We start from the raw sequence: 23,807 nt of genomic DNA, 5'->3' as shown, positions 1-23,807 counted from the left end.
CCATTGATGTCATCTTTTTCAATTAGCCTTAAGTATTTCAATATTTACAACTACTGCCACGAATGTATAATTGTGCTGTATTTTAGCTTTTTGGGCTGGGCCCTGTATCCGTTTAAAACCCCAATGCTTTTGTTTTTTACTTTTTCCGTTTAAACTCAAATTTAACTCTGGAGGTCAAATCAATCCCTTCTGATTTCTCACTCATTTTAGTTTTAGTTTTCGCATTGTTGTTATTTTTTTTAATTTTTGATTTTATATATTTTCACTATTTTACAAGTAAAAAACCAACTTATTATTTTTTTTCAAAAATAGGTAAATTGATCATAAATCCAAAGTACGGATAGCCTAAATTAGTCCAAAAAATAATTTTGATAAAATTAAACATTTAGGCTTGTTTGGCTCAAGAAATGAAATAGTGAGGCATGAGATAAAAAAATATATTCTCAATTAGACAAAATATTGTCTTTTAAAATTATCTATTACATATAATAAATTATTAATATATTTAAAAATTCGCAGAAACTTAGCATTATAAGTTTATTATTCCATGAAATAGTTGTCCCATAATAAAAATTTGAACCAAAGTTATAAATAGTTCTCTTTGTTTTAAAAAAATTAGTACTATTTTATTTTCTTGTCATTTCATGCAAATTCATAACCCAAAAGAAACTCCAATAAGAAAGCTAAATGAATAAATATATTCTAATAATTTACAAAAGATAAATAAAAACAAAATTTATAGCAATTTAAATTTTGCAAAGAAACTTGTCGTGCCTCTAAAGGCATAAATTTCAATAACATTTTACACCTTTACACATCGATCACATAGTTTTTTTTTTTCTTGGATTTATATGCAAAACATTAATTGGATATGATTGCTATAACTTTTAAAATAAGAATTTGCGCATTCTTTAATTATTGAGGGTTCATTTATTTATGTAAAATAATTTGCAGTAAAATATTTTTCACAATTTTCCGTTATTTAAGGCGTTCAGAAAAATAAGTGAACGGAAAATATTTTCCTGATAAAAAAAATTAAGTTATTTTTTAAGAAAAACAACTTTCCATTTTCAGAAAGTAAGACATTTTCCGGATATTGACAAATTTTATAAATCTATATTTTTTAATTTATTAATTATCATGTCACTACCACTAGTCACCATTTACCTTTGGCTACCACCACCGACCACCAGCAGCTTTCATAATTTATATAATTTTTTTTTTGCATCATTTTCACATTTAATAATAAAATTTTAAATTATAAAATTTCTATTATTATTAATATTTTTTTATAGACTTATGAGATAAAGACTTTAATATTTTCAATTAATTTTCAATATTACAACCAAATAACAGAAAATAAGTCATTTAAAAAATATTTTCATGAAAAATATTTTTCAGCAAAATATTTTATAGAAACAAACAAAGGCTTAATAATGTTTCATCAATCAAATCTTATAAGTTGAAACGTTCAATAGAAATTTTTTATAGATTGAAGTATTTAAAAAGTATAATTTTATAAATTGAAGTATCTAATACGTCGAATTAAATGGTGAGGGACTATAAGATTTTTCTTTTGTAAAAATGGCATTTGAAGACCTTCCCGCTACCAAAATTAGGGGCTTAAGCCATTATAGCCTCATTCTTTAAGAAATTATCAGAAAAAATCTGGGATTAAAACCTCTTTGAAAGAAATGTCATTATACATGAAGCAAATGAAACAACTATCGAGGTAAATACTGCAAGAATGCCACAGTAAACCAAACATCTCTTCATTTGCACCAAAAAAACATCTCTTCATTTGCACCAAAAAAAAAATGTTTAGATATATATGAAATTTATATGATACACAAAAAACAGAAGCAAACAATCTCACTATCACATCACCAACTGGGAGAGACCAACTAGAGAAGGAAATTATCTATCATATGGAAAACCACATCAGCACCATCAGAATTTAACCAGTATGTCTTCACCTGAATAATGAATGCAACAGTAAGAGACGACAAAAATGAAGAAAGAAAAAAGAACGGAAACATTAAGCATTAAGTATCCATTATTTTCTAGAACACTAAGCTTGATATCTAGATTACTGGAATATTCGCTAAATGCATAAATATATCCTTTATAAAAAAAAATATTGTGATACCCTTAACTAAGTACTTTTAACTTACAAAAATTTTCTATTGAACATCCCAACTTGTAAACTTTGATCAGTCAAACATTTATTGAACAATTGAAAATGAGAATTAATTATTGTTCCAAGAGTTGAACAACCACACATTAAATCAATATTTTACATATAAAAATTAAAAATACCAAATTATTGTTGCTAGTGCTGAAAGGTGTGTAATATTATCAAAATGCATAACTTTAAGTGCACAATAGATCCTTCGTAAAGTTTAAAGTGCCGTAAGATATTTTTTTTATGAATTACATGGAGCATATTTATGCATTTGGCCTTGGAAGACCAAAGTCTTGATAACCCATGAATTACATGCATACATTCACCAATCAAACAGTGCATTGTGAATAAGTCATCTATCCATGATTTTCAATTTAGACAGTCAAAGCAGTACATCTGAAGCCTTTTAGTTGAATCTAATTTAAATATAAAAAATTATAATAGATTGAAAAGAAATATTGCTAAAATGAAGCTTCCAAACAGAAACCATTTGAGCCCAGTTGACATCAAGTAATTTTGGCTAATTAAGTTCATAAAATGATAACCCTTTTATTTGACCCTTATATTGCCTAGGAGTAATAAAATTTATAATACCCCAACTTATTTGACTCGTACGTTGAGTTGTTGATTAGGATATATCAAATTAAAGGTGATATTAAGTTTCACAGATTAGCACCCAAAAAATACAAAATTACAGAAATATCCCTGCTCAATCTATAATGCTGTTTTCTTCAACAAATTGTTAATCTAATTCTCATATGGAAACCCACATACTATTATCCTATCAAATCAAAGCATGAGGCTGGTAAATTTTCTCCCTCTTATTTCTTTTAGAGGCTTTTAGCTGATTTCTGTTCATAACAGAACCGAAGCCTACTAATATGGTGATTATCTCATAATGTATATTGTTTCCTTTTACCTATTTCTGAATATTTCATGTACATGATATTTGAAACAATTATTTTAGACTGTTCCTTTGAAAATTATGCCGAGTCATGTAGTAAGTGAAACTACTACAAGGCCTATTACCTAGCAACTGACTTCCAAAGGAGTTTCACAATTCATCTTAATTACTGTCAACTTCAACTATAGCTTAACAAATCCTCGTTGATTGTTTTCACTTATCCCCAAGCAATCATAATGAAGATGGGAAAAAAAATTGAGGTATCCAGAGACTAAAAAAATGGGCAGCCAAAACAAAAGGCAGAATGAGTAAATTGATCAACTGCAACAAGAACCTAGGTTATTGGAAACAATTTAGCAATGGAACTTGCCTGAATTGTATTATGAGCAACATATCGTTGTCTGCTTTTGTAAAAGCTAACATCTACACGTTCCCAAGGTACTTGGGTAAGACCTTTTATCATCTCCTCTACATATAGAAACAAATATATTTATAGAAAACCAAAAATATGATAGAGAAAAAAGCAAATAAAAAAAAAAGTCAAAAGATTGCATAGAAAGATATGAAGATCAAACAAATTGCCACGAAAATGGTCAAGCACAAAGAAAAGCGCTAGATGCAGCCAACAAAAAGTTCTAGGAAAAGCAATAAGAAAGATAAAAATAATTTTTTAAAGAAAAAAAAAAGTTATAGCCTGGATTAATTATGGGACCTCAATGTCATTTGTATTCTATATTTATAAATATTTATCTTTCATTTTTAGGACCTTCCTTTTTTCTGAATTTTTCCAACCTTTCTGAATTTATAATATAATTCTTCTTATCAACACTTGAATCACAAATCTGTCTATAGAAGCGACACTTGACCTTAGTCCTGAATGATATCAGAGGATTTGCAGTGCATTTAAGAGGAATAACCATATTGCTTTCAACAATTTGGCAAAATCAACATTGTAATTTCATTGGGAGATCTTTGCTCTTTCCTAACTAGGTCTTGTTTTGAGTGAGATAAGAGGGAAAAATATATAAAAGCTTTAACATTTATGGGGGTTGTCAAGTAGCAATTTAAGAGCCTATAAGTTAGGACTCTTATGAAAAATTGGCATGCACCTTAGAACTTATTGGTACTGGGAGTAAGAGTTAACTCTCAAGTATAATTTTAATTTATCGCATGCACTACTTCTCTTTGCTCCATTTTCTCAAGCAAACACCATGAAAATCAATCACAAGAGAAATGGCACACACTTTCATGACCAATGGATTTTGATACATACATTGAAGGAACTTTCAATGGTTAAGTTTAGTGTTTTAGGAAAGGAGATTGAGATTTGCTATTTTTGTGTGGTATTGGCACTTATGAACTTGTTTGGATGGAAACTAGCAAAATTATTTTCACAATGCATCATTGTCTTTTTGTTAGTTTTCGGATAAAATTTTTGCTTCCTTGTGGCGCACGCCATATGGTTAGTCTAGATATATCTCTTTAGTCAAATATGCACCAAGAATGCCTCTACATTAGTATAGGATTTCTCCTTCCTTCCTTCAAGGAGGAATTTTAATCCCCATTCTGTAATTCTCACTCATCCTCTTTTCTTGATTATTTTCCCTTTAAAAAAAAAAAACTGTAATCTCAAATTTCAACTACCCCTCAACTTGATATAGTAAAATGACCAATTCGCTCAAGATGTTTACATCTCAAACTCAACCACAAGTTTCAACAGGACAGGTTTTTGCATGTGCTATTAAAAGCAAAAACATATAGAACCGGAGACTAAAAGCTTGATTTTGAATCTGATTGAAATGATTCTACCATTTGCCAAAAATGTGAGATATTTGAAAGAAAGAAGACTGACAAACCTTCCAAATCAGTTGTTTGGTCTGTGATGACAGTAGATGATTTACTGCAGCCATCGTCTGTGATTTCTTGCTCAACAAACACAATATGTGGATATTTTTTATCTGTCACGAGAAAGTTGGGCTGCAGAAAATTCTGAGTTAGTGCTTCAGTAAAAAGTGAAATAGAAAAATCTTTCTCCAAATAGAGATGAAGCAAAAAGATAATGACTAGATATAATAATAATAATAATAATAATAATAATAATAATAATATAATGATAATAATAACCTTTGGAAGTTCATGCTGACGCCTAATTGATGAAGTCCTCCACCCAACCATATCTTTAACATAAGTGAAGATAAACACACACATAAATGGCAGAGATAATATTCATCCAAAGAGTATCTTTAATAGAGAAAAAGGATACGATCAAAATTCGCATTTGCATATGCCACACGTCGCTTAAATGCACGCAAAGCTGATCTACATAGGTCATCAATGCCGTTACAAAACTTTAATTAATTATAAATGCGATGTTTGAGCAATTGAAGACAGTATTGCAGATAAATTATACTAACATGAATTTTAGGTCACCAGAGTCATTGACCATTTGAAGGAGAAGAGGAGGTTTCCCATCATCATTATCAGTGAGAAAGAGATGCTTCCCTGTCCTCCCAACAATTAAATGAGCAGTCTGAGATGCTCTTCTCTCAAGAAAAGAGAGACCACAAAGAAATGGGAGCTGTAGAATCAAATGTGAAATATACTTGTAATTCAATATAAACAAAATAATCAGAATAGTAAGGGAAAAAAACTAGTGTCTTTAGACAGCTTGTTTAAAAACACTGTTAACCATAATGGATCATTGGAACTTCAACAAGTTCCTTTCAAATGTGTGACCTGAAAATATTTCAGTCTTAGTGTAACAATATAGTATCGAGATTGCTAAACTTCCTTCAACAACAAAATTAGGGGTTGTAGCAACCTCGCCAGGCAAAGTTCCTTAAACAATGAGTATCTCATTGTGCATAAGAACTACCAGTTAATACTTTTTCCTTAATGTCTTAACTTTATAGAAAAATGAAAAGTAAATGAGAAAGTTCTAAGAGCAAGGAACATGGACAATACTAAAAAAAAGGCGTAGATGCAATCTTCATAATCAATCCATAACATGCAGATATGTAGATCACTTAACCTGTTTGTTTCCTCTTGAACCAAGATGTGGTGTTGCAAATGTTATGAAGTTCATGGGTTCCAATCCAGCAATTCTGGCTTCGGAAGGCTGGTCAGAGCATTGCATTGAATTCGTATGTTCTTCATCTATGGAATTCTCAGAAAGACCTGGGAGTCCCAATTTTGGAAAATCTTCATACAGCTTCGCAATAGCATACCTTGCAACAAGGCCGCCTAATGAGTGAGCCACGAAGGAGATCTTACGCACATCAGGCTTATGTTTGACAACAGCCAATACCTACAGAAGATATTATAAAGAACTCATATTCATAAGAAATGGTTACTAAGGGACTGTGAAATTAGAGATTATTAAATAAAAGATGCAGATAAGCTAGGCAGATAGAGCTCAATAAAACAAGGAATGCCTAGGATTGCAAGGACTTGAGTATGATCGCCAAACATACCTCTTTAGCTAGCCTTTCCCCCATCAAATCAACACCATCAAATGTCAGCTTCGAATAGTTGCATTCACTGCCTGCTTGCAAAATATTAAAAAACCAGATAAAGACGATAGGACATATCAAACTTCCCACATCCAAAAATGAAAATCAAAGAGGTCTTCGAGGGATATTAACACACACTGATGCAGTAAATATCACAATTCAAAAAGTATAAATAATGACAAGCAGTTTCTCCATTGTGCTGCAAAATGAACAGTTAACAGCTCAGCACTATGACAATGCCAATTCTGACTCCATCCAAATTTTTGGTTAACTTTTACCAACTTGGACATTGCAATTTTTGTTCCCTATAATCCATCTTGCTTGAACAGTGATATCCTATTCAATTGAGATTCCAACCAACCATATAAAGATTGTCAATCCAAAGGAAAAGTTCATGATAACCAGATTGCGATTACCATATAAAATGATGAAATGAGATAGCTATATGTCATTCCATTAGATTATCAAGAATCTTCAAGCACAAGGAAGAGGTCGGACAAGTTACAAGCACTTACAGTGTACAATTACTCTATCGGGAAGTTTCTTCACAAATTGCTCTGCAGCATACTTCCAATCCGAAGAACTGCGCACAATATTTCAACTTTAGTTTTTCCACACAGTTGATTATCATGCAAGGTACAAATCAAACTCCTTATATGCAGAGACACTATAGAAATTGAATTTGAAGCTAATGACTAGTGAGAGCAACAATACAAAATAAGAATATAAACAATAAGACATCTACATTTACTTTGAAAATGAACTTACAGGATAGTATATGTATATCAATGCCTAGAGTCTAGAAAATCTCGCAGTGTTTGTATCTGTTGAAAAATGCTTTAAGCTTATAAATTGTTGGTTACTTATAGGGCCCTTCTTGTTATATGTAAAAACATGTGCAAATACCATAAAGAAAAAAAGCAAACTTGACAATGCAAACAAAGTTCCATCACAATGCTCTGGAATTTGTTTGGCAACATAACGAGTTGTTAAGACTATTTTATGTGGATCAGTTTTAGCCCTTGGGGTTGACTGGAGGGGGTTAAGTATTGCTGACAGCACTCTAAGGGAAAGTAAATTCAAGCTAGATCATAAGTAAATAATTAGGGTTTAGAGAAAAATGCAAACAACTTATTATTAATAAGATGGCAGCCTATAAAATTGTCTTCAAAGACTATATAAGGAAGGATAGCATCACGCATTAAATCCAAACCCCTGATTACAATTACTAATCTAATCCCTCCATTTAAATTAACAGTCAAATTCTAGGCACATTCGTAAGAGCCCTTTAAGTAAGCAAAAGTAAGCAATTTCTTACCATCTGAAGGAAGTAAGATCAAAATATAAGAAGCTAATAGTAAAATAAAAGTAAGATTAACTAAATAATGCTCGTCAATCAACATTGATGTATAAGTAAAAGAACTGAATATTAAAAAGAGAGAGTTGTGTCCTGCATCATGCATTCAAGAAACATGCTATCAAACATTGCAACAAAAGATCAAAAGTAGGAAATGCTGGATTGATATGAATTGAGCTCAAATTAGAGAATCAAAATCAAAGAACCCATGAAACCTTCAATATCTAATGAAACAAATACAATTTAAGTAAAGCCTAAGAAGAAAATATAACAGACATTAATTTGATGTTACAGGAACTCGACAAAGTAATTTAAATACTCATGCTTTGCTAACATGCAAGTAACTTAACTTTCTTAAATGATTGTAAATTTGTAATACAATAATAATAATAATAATAATAATAAAAGAGTTAAGAAGCAAAAAAGAGTACATAGACTAAAGTGATGTGAAAACTGAAAGAGTACAAAAAGGCTCCTAGTAAGGACCAAAGCCACCAAAATCTTGCCATTATAGAACTTGAGCCTTAAAGTGAAGGCTAGCCTTCTCTCCTTAATCAGACATTCTTTCAGCTATTAATTATGCCACCATGATATTCCTCATGTATAATGTCTATTCTACTAAGCATCAAATATTTCCCTCTTCAAAAGTAATCAAACCTAAATACTTTTGTCCCAGAATATCTATTACCTTCACACATACAAACCAAAAGATTCTTAATTACTGCCATCACGCACAGCCTTATATTGAATAACGAATACTGATACCACAAAAAAATACAATATCAATTCTAACTTAAATCGAAGGATCAACAGTATTTGGTTATTAGTGAGGATTTACCTATCAAATTATTAAATCTCAAATACATAGCAATTAATATAATTTAAGTATATATTACAATTCAGGAAATATTTTATTATTTTTTCTTAACTTATAAAATATTATTAATTTTCGGCTTTAAGCATACTTAGAAGGATCACATAGCAGACAAAGAAACATAAGCTTATAACATAATCATATGATCCGGAGACCGACTCAAAAGCCTCAACATAATCATAGAAGCTCGTCAGCTCAACTTAATATCGGGCGCCAAAAATTCATAATCACATCCGGAGGATGTACATACATCATATAGCAGTATTCCAGAATATATATGGCATGCCGTATCCCTGAACAGCTAATGACACCGACCAAGAATACTAAAGGCCATAAAAGTATATTTTCCATTATCTTTCGAAAATAGGTAACAACTCAACTTCACTAATATAAAACTCTTCAACTACTTTGCACATAAGAAACTTCACAATGGGCAAAAACCCCTAGTTTGGGCAAAACCCTTTCTTCTTGGACTCGAGCCACTCATTCTATAGATACAGCTTACGAACCTCTCCTCTAATACCTCCATTTATAAAGTTAGCCTTCTCTCTCCATCTGTTGAGGAGAAATATTCCTTCACTCACAAGGAAGTCACCCAAGCCACATTAGGAATTTTGAGTTATTTTTCCACAACAGTAAGATATCTCATTTTGCCTATCTAGATGTTAGAGCACTTGAAACTTCTTGCATAGGCTATGTAAACAATAGATTGGGTACTCTAGAAAAAAAGAAAATTTCTTATCCATTTTAATCTATTACCATCACTATGAGCTTCTGCTCCCATTTTGTTGTTAGTTTGCAATGAATGATACAATTTTATTTTACTCTCGCCGTTCCACTAAAAGTGGCACAATTTCAATTTTTTTTCTTCCTTTTTATCTATCAGTTCAGAAAATCAAGTATTAATTAGTTTTCTTCCAACCTTACCTTTTGTCTATTGGCATCTCCATCAAGTAAGCATTAATTATTTAGAAAACTGATAAAAGGGTAATTTAGTCAATTATAAATTTTTTCCCTCTAGTTGAGGTGGTTCAATGATTTCCTTAATTTTTCTACAATTTAAAATGTGCTACTTTTAATGAAACCGAGGGATTACAGTTTTTACAGGAGCTTTCCTTGATTTCGAATATGTTTAAATAATGTACTCCACTTCTATAATAATTTTCTTTTTTCAGTTGAAAAAAATAGGAAACGGATATCAAATTGTGACCTGATACACTAATTTCTCATAACTCTCCACCTAGAAATAGATCTATTATTGCCATTTTTAAAAATATCTGTGTTCAGCAAGCAATTAATGAGTTAGGAAACTTAGAAAATTCCATATCAGAAAATATTGCAATTTATTAAATTCTTGTCACCATAACAGGATGATGATATATGCATTCATTTCGTCCATAGCATAAGGAACATGCTGACTTGTCACAATAAAAGTCGTCCATTGCACTAAAACTCAAAAGCAAATAGTGGATCGAATATCATATTCTGTTGACCCGCTATACAAATTACTTACTTAGTCAGCAGTGATCATTATCTACTTTTCTTTTTTAGTTAGTGAACCTGTCAAGTAGGATGCCACCAAACTGCAAGGGATATGAGGAGATTAAACAAAAAACTCATAATACACTGAACACCAGCTCCCGCTAACATGCCAACAGAAGTTTGATCACTAATGCTAACCAAGCAGTTTGTTCTTCATCCTTTTGCAACCCAGAATTATAATCAAGTCCTCAAACTTTTAACGTTTATCAATTGAATTTTTAATCCTTTTATGTCTTTCTACCTGAACTTTCTTACCTTATACGATAATTGGAGTTGCCCAAGTCAATGTCAACAAAAAATTTTTGGCAAACCAGTGTGACAAATGTATTAAAATTCCATATCAGCTAAAGAATGAAATATGGTCTTCTTTTATCATCCATATCATAGCACCACAAAATATTTATTCCTCTAAGGATCCATGATAAATAGCTAATTGTGTTTGAATTTGCACCATATTGATTCTACACTTGAAAGTCAAATTCAAATATACCTTCATTTCAAATGACTATTTATTCATACATTAATCTCATTATCACCTATAATTTATTGCAAATACCATCAATTTGCACTCAATTTATCTGTTAAGCTGGCATCTACGTAAGCAACTCCAATGCCCATCTGTAATATCGCATCCAACAAGAACTTAAGCTAAAATTTCCAGAAATCAAATGATAAAAATAAAATTCAATAATTCATCACAAAATTGAATAAGGCCAGAGAAACTAATCTTCCCAAATGAAACAGCACACTTCACGCATGCCATTTTTGACTAGCCATTTGGAGAGAGAAAGAAAAAAAAAAAAAAAAATTCAAAGTCCATTGATTCTGCAAGTGCATAATGAGTGTATCTACTAATTCAAAGTCCAAAGAAAAATTTTACCTCCCTACGATTCCATTGACCATGATAACGAGATGATCTGGAGAAACCATCGCCTTCGCAGCCGCCGCATCAAAAACAGTCTCGCCACCAGCATCGACCTCAATCTTAAGTCCTCTCCCATTACCCCCCTTGAAGCAACCGCCACCCATCCTCCGTCTATGCTTCCCCAGACCCGCCGCCGAAAACAAACAACTACCGGTTCCAAAACTCAATTTTGATCCAAATCCTAAAGGAATAGAACAGAAAAACCCACGGGAAGAGCGAGGACTGAAGTTCAAAACGGCGATTTGCTCCGGGGATTGGATCAGGAAAGTAGCGGCTATCATATGGGGCAGAGAATCATCTAGTGATCAAAGATTACTGCAACTTAAACCAGAAGCTTGAAAAGGAAGGGAAATTAGTGTACTGGAATTGAATTCTCGAATGTGAGAAATGATGAAAGGGAAATAAAAACGTGGGAAATGAAAATCTTCAAAAAGGAAGGAATGCGAAAAAAAAGCAGAAAAGTGTATATTTGTACTGAAAAAGAGCAAATAACAGTATAGATTCGAAGGCGCCAAGAAGAAGAGCACCGGCAGTTACAAGCAGAGGTTGGGGTGTCGTACAAGATTTTAGTATTTTTCCAAAAGTGCAAAATTATTAAAATCAGTGGATAATATAGTTTAATGATTTAATAATTTAATTTGGTGGGGATATTTTACACTCCAACCGTCTATTTTAGGCTGGCCAAGATCCGGTTCGAAATTGGACCTGAATCAGTCTGAGAGTATTCTATTTTAAATCGGAACCATTTTTGAAACCAGATCCTGCCACCGATTCCAAGGACAATTCTGTTATTTTCGAAAAAAAAATGTTGGAATCTGTGGGAACTAAAATGGATCCAAAACTGACCATTTCAGGACCATTTCAGAACTAAAATGGATCCAAGACCAACGGTTCAGTGAAATGGAATCGGATCGGTGATACAAAACTGGCTGGCCCGGTAATATGTGTTTATGGACCGACCTCCCTCATACTTTATGATTGATAAGAGCAAGGAACCATTAACCGTACCGCGACAAAGCGCGGGGTTTTTGCTTTTTCTTATTTGAAACTCAACTCTGATCATTCACTGCAATGTCCAAAACAGCATGCAATCAAGAAAGCAAAGAAAAGTTCACTCGAGTTTGAACGTTATTGAAGTGCACGGGTAATCCCACTTTGGATAAATACACAATACTAAGTGGTATATAATGAAAAGAGTGAATGGTTTTTTTTTAATTATTATGTAAAAACTTTAAACGATTTATATTTATGGATACGTAGTAATAAAATACTCAAATACATAACTCTTAATAATAAATAAATGCTTATGTTATAATTAAATTGTACAAATGAAATTAAATTTATGAGTTATAACTCTGTTGACAATGTAATCTGGGCATATCAAAAATACTTTCGGGTTTAATCCCTACTAAATACATTTGCACGGAGGGGGAAGAGCTTTATTCGTGACTAAATTCCTAAGCCAGATTAGGCGGTCCCTGATGATAGGGTCTAGATACAGGTGGTTTACACACAAAAAAATTATATAAATGAAATTACATTCAATAACATCCGTTTAAAAGTTTTTTTTTTCTTTCCATGGAATAACATAAATTAGAGCATTAGATTCTATGCTTATCTTTGTTTTTAAAATTTATCCTTGAATATATTCAAAGCTGCCAAAATTAAAAATATAGTTTTTATGTTTCAAATCGTTTAATTTCCGCTTCAGAAGAAAAAAAAAATCTTTCCTTCCTTCCACGATTTTCTTTGATTGCTAAACGATCAATAATAATAACTGTATAGACTATTATTATATTTTTCACCAAGGTATTTTATCATACTTTTTAAAATACGTTGCACTGCCTCCCAATCTTTTTTTCTTTGGAAGATTGTATATATGTCCCCTCAAGTTTATTTACTTCTCTTGATTATTTCTGAAAAATAATTTATTTTTATAAAAAAATGTGTGATTATTTTATGTAAACGACTTCTTTGGCCAAATGCATAAATTCACTCATATTTTTTATGTAAAAAAATTCATTAGCATACATTTAAATCAATTAAATATTTATTAAATATGAAAATTATTTTTTTAGAATTAAAGTAGGCACAAATGAATATTTTTTATATAAAAATCAAAAAGCTGATATTACTAATAAGGAGAAATATGCGATATTATCAAATTTTCATTATTTTTTTTATATAGAGTCTCGATAGACCAAAAGAACATGTGAGATACACAGTAAGAGACAGTTGTTTCTTTTAAATAACATTTATCAAATTGGTCATAACTTTTGTGGTAGAAAAGATTCAAACTCGAAATCTCCTACTTTCCAAGTTTTTTACAAGACATGAGAAATCCAATCAAATAGGGATGTGCAAACGGACGGTTCGGTTCTAAACCGAACCAAACCATAAAAATTGACAACCAAAAATAGATTTTTTTGAAACCAAAATAAATTCAAAAACTGAACTAAACTAATCAGTTCGGTTCGGTCGACATTAGTTGGTCAAATGGTTTGGTTTTACTCAGAAAATCAATATTTTGAAATAACTGATCTAAAGACCGAAAATCAAAATTATGAAAAATTTTAAACCGAAGTTAAAATTGAAAACTGAATAACTAAACCAAAAATCGAAAATAATTTAATTTGGTTCAGTTTTCATTTTTTTTACAAAGTTTGCTTACCCCTTAATCAAAGCACGCATAGTTAACTCAAAATTCATCAGGTCTCTTATAAAAATTGAGGCGCTACAAAACTTTTTACTGCTGGGATAAAAATATGCATTTTAGCCATCTTTAACTTTAGTTACACTTAAATTAATCGAAACATGTGGATTCCTTTTTTTTTTTTTTTTTTTTTTTAATGATTGGCAGGATGCTTCAAATAATTTGTTTTACACTCAGGTTAGATGTGAATGCGTAACACGCAGAGGTCCTACCATTATTGATTGATTTCATGATTCAATTTACTCATAAATATAAAATAAAATCAAAGGAAAAAAAAAAGTTTTATTGTCCACAAAACTTGACAGCAATGGAATATAATTTACCTTATGGCCTGGTATGCGACTTTAATTTTTTATAAATGTGAGAATATAAATTTGATTTTTGAGAAGTATATTATTGAAAGATCAAAAAATCTGCATGCTGTATTGTCTTGATGAAAATTATATTTCCTTTTTCTATAAAAAAAAAATTTATCATGACAAAAAAACTAATTTATCTCAAATCTAACTCTATACCAAATGAACAAAAAAAAAATCCCATCTTTTGGCAAAAAAAAGGTTGTCTAATACTTTTAACCAATAAAATTATTTGAAATTTAAAAATTGAAAAGAAAAATTATGTAAAAATATAGACATAATTTTAAAATATTACGGAAATGGTCCTCTCTTTTTTATTCATTAGAAGGCTCAATGGGCCAATATAACACTGTGGGCTACACAATATGAGGTGACTCTTCCTGGACCAAATTGGTGAAAACACTTATAGTCGAGGGGACTCGAACTCGAGATCTCCCACTACCCTCTCTTTCATTTAAAGAATAATTAAATGAAATATTTGCTTAAAAAATTATAGAATTAAAAAAATATTTGACTATATAAAATATTTGGTTTAAAAAATATTTATTTATTAATCATATAGTGCAAAGTTTGAGTGTTAGTTAAAAAAAACTAATTATTACACCGCTCTTAATTTAAGAGAGAAATTAAGTGTTATTCTTAAAAAGAGAGAAGAAAAAACACAGCCCCTCAATGAAATAAATAATTTATTTTTACAATCAAATATTAGAAACCTATATAATATAAAAGCATGATAGTCTGGGTTATATGGATATCAAGTGTAAGTAGCACAATTTCCCACTTGACATTATTTTGGATATAGAATGACGGATGTTAGAATTCTAACGTAATTTGTCACTTGGCAGTATTTTGGATTATAAAATGACAGATGTTAGAATTCTAACACAATTGTAAGAATTCTAAGAAGATAAATTGTTTTATATTTTCAAATAATACTTTGTCAAGATAATATCTATAAAAAATATTACTTCTAAATAAGTAATATATTAATATTTCAAATAAATAAATAATCATTTATAATAAATCATAAACATAAAATAAAAAGACACTAAATTTCTAATTTAAGTGAAACAAAAATAAATTAAAAAAAATACTTCATTTTTATTAGTAATAAAAAAATCTTAGTTGATTAGCTTGGTGTATAGTTAGTCTCATATACTATGAGTTAGGTTAAACAAACACATGACACGAGATATAGGAACGTATGGATACAATAATTTTTAAAAGTAGGACATCCACATGCTTAGGATACACTACACAAAATAAATAATATATTAATATTTCAAATAAATAAACAACCATTTATAATAAATTATAAACATAAAATTAAAAAACTTTATTTTCTTATTTCGGTGAAATAAAAATAAATTAAAAAATACTTCATTTTTTATTCGTAATAAAAAGAACCTTAGTTGATTAGCTTGGTGTATAGAGTAATTTCATATTCCAAGAGTTAGGTTGCACGGAAACGAGACACGAGATATAGAAACTGTAACACCCGCCACCCAGTCCCGAGAGACCCGACAGCGGATGCCACATTCGGTGCCGGAGACACCGTCTTAACTTAACATATAAATCATAAAACTAAAATTATGAATTAGAAGTAATTGAGTATTCACGAGTTTAGCGAGTAAATTTTTTTTATTTTTATAATAGCAATTTCATTTCATTTTCCTTGCATTTTTTTTTATATACATTGAGAAAATTCCTACAGAAATATTGTAAGAATATCCCTTTAAAAACTGAGCTCGCCAAACATGTGAATACAAAATACTCCCAATTAAACTCTAAACTTCCAACATCTCCAAATAATCTTTATAACATAACAACACTTTTATATTTTCATAATTGAATAAATCCTCAATAGTATTTTAGATCCATCAATTAATTGCATTCATTATATCTATCAAGTCTTAATGAATTAATCATATCAACTGACTTCAAATATTTCATATTCAATCATTTAATAAATCTTATTCTTCATTCCAAATATATACATCAAAATACTTTATAATTACATACTTAATTATATTTCAAATAACATAATATCTGAAAATGTAACACTTATACATGCCATCATTCTTCATTATATAAATCTATTCGACTACTACCAAATTAGTCACTTCTGCTTTGATATTACTCTTCAAATCTTCAAGTAGCAACCACGATCTTCAACCTACGCGTGATAAAAATCGACGCGCTGAGTATAAAACTCAGTGGTGCTCATAATTCACATATTTACCAAAGTTGCGATGGCAACTTACTTAAAAACAAATTTCACAAAATTATTTACAATCATAAATGCATTAAAATTCAACATACATTTCCATTTATAGCAAAACAAATAGCACATATACTAGTAATTAATAACATAAAGAATTTAATTCTTTATACCATAAATCCTTTACTTAAGACATTTTATCATCATAAATACTTTGGTTCCTTCAAATAAACTTATAATTAATAACATGAAAAATGGGGTGTTACAGAAACGTACCGGGATACGAAAATTTTTTAAAAAGGTTGAACATCTACACGCTTGACATAGTATGTAAATAAATAATACATTAATATTTTAAACAAATAAACAGTCATGTATAATACATCATAAACATAAAATAAATAAAAAAAGATACTTAATTTCTTATTTCATTGATACAAAAACAAATTAAAAAAAATACTTCATTTTTATTTGTAAAAAAAAAATCTTGGTTGATTAGCTTAATATATGGAGTAATCTCGTAAACCACGAGCTAGGTTGCACGAACAAGAGACATGAGATACAGGAACGTATGGATACGATAATTATAAAAAGTATAACATCTATATGCTTAGGACACACTACACTAAATAAGTAATACATTAATATTTCAAATAAATAAACAATCATTTATAATAAATTATAAACATAAAATAAAAAAACTTAATTTCTTATTTCAATGATAAAAAATAAATTTTTTTAAAAAATTTTGGTTGATTAGCTTGGTGTATTGAGTAGTCTCATATATCAGAAGCTAGGTTGCACGGACACGGGACATAAGATATAGGAATGAACGAGTACGATAATTTTTAAAAAAGCAAAACATCTACACGCTTATGACACACTACACTAATACATTAATATTTCAAATAAATAAATAGTCATTTATAATAAATCATAAACGTAAAAAAATTAATTTCTTATTTCAACGACACAAAAATAAATTTAAAAAAATTAATTTTTTTATTGGTAATAAAAAAAATATTGGTTGATTAGCTTGATGTATGGAATAGTCTCATATACCAAGAGTTAAGTAACACGAACACGGGATACGAGATATGAAAACTTAAGAAATATGATAATTTTAAAAAAAAAGTAAGACATATAGATGCTTACACTAGATAAATAATACATTAATATTTTAAATAAATAAACAATAATTTATAATAAATTATAAATATAAAAAATACTTAAAAACACTTCATTTTTTATTTTTAAAAAAGCAAAACATCTACACGCTTATGACACACTACACTAATACATTAATATTTCAAATAAATAAATAGTCATTTATAATAAATCATAAACGTAAAAAAATTAATTTCTTATTTCAATGACACCAAAACAAATTAAAAAAAAAAACACTTCATTTTTTATTGATAACAAGAAAAAATTTTGGTTGATTAGCTTGGTTTATGGAGTGGTCTCATATACAATGAGCTAAGTTATATGAACATGAGACACGAAAATACGGGAATATACGGGATACAATAATTTTTAAAAAAGGTAGAATATCCATACGCTTAAGACACACTACACTAAATAAGTAATACATTAATATTTTAAATAAATAAACAATCATTTATAATAAATTATAAACATAAAATAAAAAATTAATTTCATAAATTATAAACGTAAAATAAAAAAATTAATTTCTTGTTTCAATGACACAAAAAAAAAAAAAAAAAAACACTTCATTTTTTATTGGTAATAAAAAAAAATATTAGTTGATTAGCTTAGTGTATGGAGTAATCTCATGTACCAAGAGTTAGGTTGCACAAACATGGTACATAAGATACGGAAACGTATAAGATATGATAAATTTTAAAAAAGCGTGATATCCACGTGCTTAGGACACACTACACTAAATAAGTGATATATTAATAAATAAATAAATAATCATTTATAATAAATTATAAAATAAAAAATATTTAATTTCCTATTTCAATATAATTAGTTAAATTCTCAAAATTATTATCACTATTGAAAAATTACATTAATGGTGTGTATGCGATGTAGCTCATACTATGCATGATTTTGCTATTGCATACCTTATAAAAGATTTACATGATACTTAAGAAAGCATTTCTTAGCACTGCAACTTTTCAGCATATTTAAATGAGATATAATTTATCATTTTATTATATAATTTTACTATTTTTAAATGATGTTATGAAATATTATTTAATATTACTTTGTGCATCGCGCGAGTTCTAGCACTAGTAATATATAAAAAGTATAGTAGTTTATCTTAAATGAGCAAAGTGTAAGTTTCTCAAATTGCAAGTGTAAAGAGAGCAGTTATTTATCACAATTGTAAGGAGAACAATTATTTACTTGGTCTCACACACTATCGTCGTTTTAAATGACACTAAATAGTGTTATTATAAATTTATATTTTTGAACAATTTAATTAATAAAAATTTTAATCTCATCAAAATACCAAAATTTAGTTTAAAAAGGGTTATTGAATGGAGCCAATATGAAAGGTATTAAGTGCATGGAAATTCGACTCTCATCAAAATTAACCTTTAATTAATTAATTAATTGGACTTCCATTATCTTACGGGACTTATGTTTAAATTTATGAAGTTTAACAATAAAAATATCATGTTAACTACCAAAACCTCTTTTCTTGCAATTAATATGACATGCGAGTTTGAAATAGCAGCAGTTGCCGGTGACAGATAGATACAGAACTTTAATACTTGATTTTGTAGGTAAATAATAATTAATCTTCTTATATGTTATTTTTAGCATCCAAAGCTAAATTTAATGATATATATCAACTTTTTAATTTTTCACGCTGCATTAAAAATTAAGTGTCTTTTCATATTAAAAAAAAATTAAATAGTATTTCAATTTATCCACATATCAATATTCAATTTCGCTTTCTTTATTTCTGTCCATCCTAATTCTATTATATATCAACTTGAATCCTGCATTATGTATTTAATTTGAACGCAATTAATTAAACATCACAAATTACCTTCTATTTATCGTTAATTAATTCATTAATAGGTAACCATCAGATAATACGCAGTTATTTAGTCCCACACGCTACTGTGATGAATATGACATCTACTTCATATAATGTTCTTCTACTTTTGTTATTCTAATAAATTGAAAAAAGAAAAAAAAAAAAGAAATTATGGTCAGTAATAATACGGAGAAGAGAGAAGAAGCAAATTCCAAAAGTCAACATCAGTGTGTATTACTATATTTGCATAAATATTTAACTATTAATAAATATATATTAGTTCATAAATGATATACACATGCTTAAATGATATTAGATCAATGTGTATAGAATATGACAATTTTTTAAAAAATAGGACATCCACACGTTTAGAATACACTACACTATATAAATATAATAAATTGGTATTTCAAATAAATAAATAATTATTTATAATAAATCATAAATATAAAATAAAAAAAATACTTAATTTCTTATTTTAATATAATTAGTTAAATTTTCAAAATTATTATCATCATTTAAAAATACGTTAATAGTGTATGTGCATTTTTTAATGCAGGTCATACCATGTATGGCTTTTGCTATTGTATACCTTGATGTAAGGGTGTCAAAATGAGTTATGACATGAGAACATGATTCACTTAACACGTGAAATAAAATGATTAAAGTTGAGGTTAAATAGATTCGTGTCATGAATGGGTGACCCATTCATGACACGAATATAAACGTGTCGTGTCACAAGTCAACATACAAGTTAGGTGAGTGACCTATTTATATAAAGGTAAAGAAGTAATTTTAGTGTCAGATATAAATATCCAACTAAACCCTATTTAAACTTTATTAATGTATTAATTTTTTTATTTTAGTTATAAATCTTGAATAATCTGTGTATGAAAATTTATTTTTAAATATAATTTGAGTTAGATAAGTTAAATTTAAAAATATCATAATTAGATTGAGTTGCGTACAGATCAACACGATCACTTAACCTGTTTATGGTATCAGGCAGGTTATATGGGTCGTATACGAATCAATCTGACTCACTTAACTTGCTCGTGATATTAGGCGGATTACAAAGTGTCGTGTTCGTGTTGACCATAATTATGTTGAGTGTTATATGAAACTGAATCAAACCCGAAACGTCAACCTGTTTTGACACATCTATCTTGGTAAAAGACTTTCAAAGACACTTGAGAAGACACATATTAGTATTGCAATTTTTTCGGTAAATTTCAATGATATACAATTTTATAATACATTGCACAATTAATTTATCATTTAATTTTGTTATTTTAAAATAATATTATAAAAGATTATTTTATTTTTTAATATTTGAGTTCTAATACTTTTTTTTTTTCAAAAAAGACCAATTACCTACACAATGGCCACGTTTCCGTTCTAGAATCCTCTATGGGTCACACCAATGTCCAATAATACGAACAACAAAAGATCACGGGAGTAACAGAAAAAACTAGCTCACGAGACACCTTCAATAATAGAATTAGATACAAACAGAAAAACTGAAACAAAACGTATGAAGTTGCAACACTCACTCGCTGTCCACCACATTAATTAATAAAATAAAATAAAAAAAAAAAACATATCCATCTTTTATTTCAATTATCAAAAAAATAAAATCCTTCTTTTCTCTCATTTGCTAATTGGTACCGCAATTAAAATCACTAAAATTATTTTGAAAACAAATTTCATGTCTTTTTATTATAAAAAACTATATTTAATTTTTATGGTATAATAACTAAGTGTAATCCCTATACTATAGAATATAAAATTTTTTATTCTTCCGGCAAAGTAAAGTTCGTATTTTTACCTTATAAAAATTGAGGTCGCTTACCACTTCACCAACAAAAGTAAACTAAATATATTTTTTTAATAATAAATATATTTATTTGATACTAGCATATAGAAAATTTGTACATTTCAAGAAAATAATTTTCAACCTTAATGCACAAAACACAGTGATTCCACCCTTTTAAGTTTTGTCTTCTTCAAATTCACATAAAAGAGAATTAAGTCCTCTAAACTTAGAACCACCACACCACAAAACCACCCAATTGTCTCACAAGCAACACTACACTCTTCCTCTCTCAAAAAACAATTATGAAGCCACCATTCCTCTTCTTTCTCCTCCTCTTCATCACCTTCACTAGCAACACCCACTTAATCTCTTCCCAATCCTCATCTCCGCCACCCGAACCACTGCAAAAGAGACCGGATAACGAGACCATATACAAAATCTCCAAGCAACTATGCTTAGGTTGCATTGGAGAGTCATTACAATTCTTATTTGCACATAATTTAGTTAGGGCAGCAAAATGGGAGCTACCGTTGATGTGGGATTTTCAGCTAGAGAAATATGCAAGATGGTGGGCTGGGCTAAGAAAAGCAGATTGCCAATTGGTCCATTCTTTTCCAGAAGGGGACTTCAAGTTAGGAGAAAATATATATTGGGGCAGTGGGAACACGTGGACACCACGTGATGCTGTTAGTGCATGGGCTAGTGAAGAAAAATACTATAGTTACGAAACAAATAGTTGTGTTGAAGGAGAAATGTGTGGGCATTATACACAGATTGTTTGGAAAAGTACTAGGAGAATTGGCTGTGCTAGAGTTGTTTGTGATGATGGAGATGTGTTTATGACTTGTAATTATGATCCTCCTGGTAATTATATTGGTGAAAGGCCCTACTAATTAATTAATTTTATACTATAATTAAGTTTAATTAGGTAGTTTGTGTCTTGGTAGTGGAAGTTAGAAATAGTTTTGGATTGTAATTAGTGTGACTTTTGTATCTTAATTACTTAGATTAATTGCCTAATGTATATATATAGAGTTAGTAAGGCAGATATTATAATGTTAGGTGTCACTTGTTAAAATTATTATTATTAGTTTATTTAATTATTTTCAGAAAATTAAATTTAAAAATGTATAATGTATTAAATTATCATGTTTGTTTGTAAATGATTTTTTCTAACAACGAATAATATAATTGTTAGACATCAACTCTGATACCACTTGTTAGGCATCAGCTCTGATACTACTTGTTGGACCCTTTCAAATAATTAAGAGAAAATTAACGCAGCGGAATAATAGAAATGAGACACACAGAAATTTATGTGGTTCACCCTCAACTGTTTAGGGCTCAACTGTTTAGGGCTACGTCCACGGGACAAACTCCGAATAATTTTTCCATTATTACAAATAGTAGGTATACAAAAAGAGCAATACAAAAAATAATGGCACTCAAAGTGTTTCCCAAAAACACCCCATAATAATTTCCTCACTATTTTTCTCTCCCTAGTTTTAGAAAACCCTTCCTAAAACTATACACACTCTCTCTACATTTTTTTCTTATTCGTCTTTCTTCTGTGTGTGTTGTGTAGAGGTGCATCTGCCTCTATTTATAGGCGAGGATACGAGAGAGGTAATGTGAGAGCCGTGTATTGCTAACCTTTGAATAACTTTCACTGCTAACTTTGATTTCTTCTTAAAAAAAACGTGTTTTATTTTTTCAAATGTATGTGGGTCCCATATATCGGATGGACCCCACAACAATAATAATATATAGATCTTCCAAATAAATTTAATAAAATTATTTTTTTAAAGGAGAGTGCTTGTGACATGCACTGAAAAGGAAAAAAAAAAAAAAAAAATCAAAATGTTACATTTTTCTAAGTGTCAATTTACATGGATAGATAAATATACTGAGTAGACAAGTTTTATCAGGTGTTCAAGCTTTTCCATAGAGAAAAGGAGATATAAACCCATCTTAAGCTTATCCTTAACTATTTAAATAAAAAATAATTTCCAAACGATTAATTTTTAAAAATAACCAAAATTTCAATATTTATTTCATGATATATTCACTATATGGTTGAAATTTTAGCTATTAATTTTACATGTAAGGCTAAAAGTTCGAAATTTGGACTAATTATTAAAAAGAGTTAAAAAAGTTAAAAAAAAGTTAAAAAAAAAATTGTTACTGCTTTTATCTTTTTGTTCAGTATATGGTTAGAAATAACCTTGTGTGAACCAAAACACTATTTGTGATAAAAAAAAGTTAAAAAAAATTGTTACTGTTTTATTTTTTTTTTCTTAATTTAGAAATATTCTTATTTGAACTAAAATATTGTTTGTGATTAATTTAGAGTGCGTTTGATTTAGCTGATTCATGTAGTTGA

At 29.3% G+C, this 23,807-nt stretch overlaps 2 protein-coding genes across 2 annotated transcripts; one reads left to right on the top strand and one right to left on the bottom strand.

Moving 5' to 3' along the window:
- Positions 1–1,775: 1,775 nt before the first annotated feature.
- On the bottom strand, positions 1,776–11,887 carry LOC105628486 (alpha/beta-Hydrolases superfamily protein). Its single transcript, XM_012209901.3, has 10 exons — positions 11,255–11,887; positions 7,117–7,184; positions 6,563–6,633; positions 6,121–6,396; positions 5,504–5,667; positions 5,353–5,408; positions 5,214–5,266; positions 4,946–5,066; positions 3,460–3,557; positions 1,776–1,976 (listed from the first exon to the last, which is right to left on the bottom strand). Exons 1-10 carry the CDS (start codon positions 11,578–11,580, stop codon positions 1,905–1,907), a joined length of 1,305 nt encoding a protein of 434 aa, XP_012065291.1. The 5' UTR covers positions 11,581–11,887; the 3' UTR covers positions 1,776–1,904.
- A 9,738-nt stretch (positions 11,888–21,625) lies between these two features.
- On the top strand, positions 21,626–22,524 carry LOC105628487 (pathogenesis-related protein PR-1). The gene has a single exon (XM_012209902.4). The coding sequence runs from the start codon at positions 21,727–21,729 to the stop codon at positions 22,315–22,317; it is 591 nt and encodes a 196-aa protein (XP_012065292.1). The 5' UTR covers positions 21,626–21,726; the 3' UTR covers positions 22,318–22,524.
- The last annotated feature ends 1,283 nt before the right edge of the window (positions 22,525–23,807 follow it).

Source organism: Jatropha curcas, chromosome 8 (assembly GCF_041381405.1).
Source record: "Jatropha curcas cultivar XTBG-Jc1 chromosome 8, XTBG_Jcur_1.0, whole genome shotgun sequence".
NCBI lineage: Eukaryota > Viridiplantae > Streptophyta > Magnoliopsida > Malpighiales > Euphorbiaceae > Jatropha > Jatropha curcas.
Note: the sequence above shows the minus strand (reverse complement) of the source record. Positions and strands in the feature narration are given on the sequence as shown.

Coding starts and splice junctions, on each gene's coding strand:
- LOC105628486 (XM_012209901.3), bottom strand. CDS start 11,580: ATGATAGCCGCTACTTTCCTGATCCAATCCCCGGAGCAAATCGCCGTT. Junction 5,668..6,120: donor GTTCAAGAGGAAACAAACAG/GTTAAGTGATCT, acceptor TTGATTCTACAG/CTCCCATTTCTTTGTGGTCT. Junction 3,558..4,945: donor CCAAACAACTGATTTGGAAG/GTTTGTCAGTCT, acceptor TTCTATATGTAG/AGGAGATGATAAAAGGTCTT.
- LOC105628487 (XM_012209902.4), top strand. CDS start 21,727: ATGAAGCCACCATTCCTCTTCTTTCTCCTCCTCTTCATCACCTTCACT.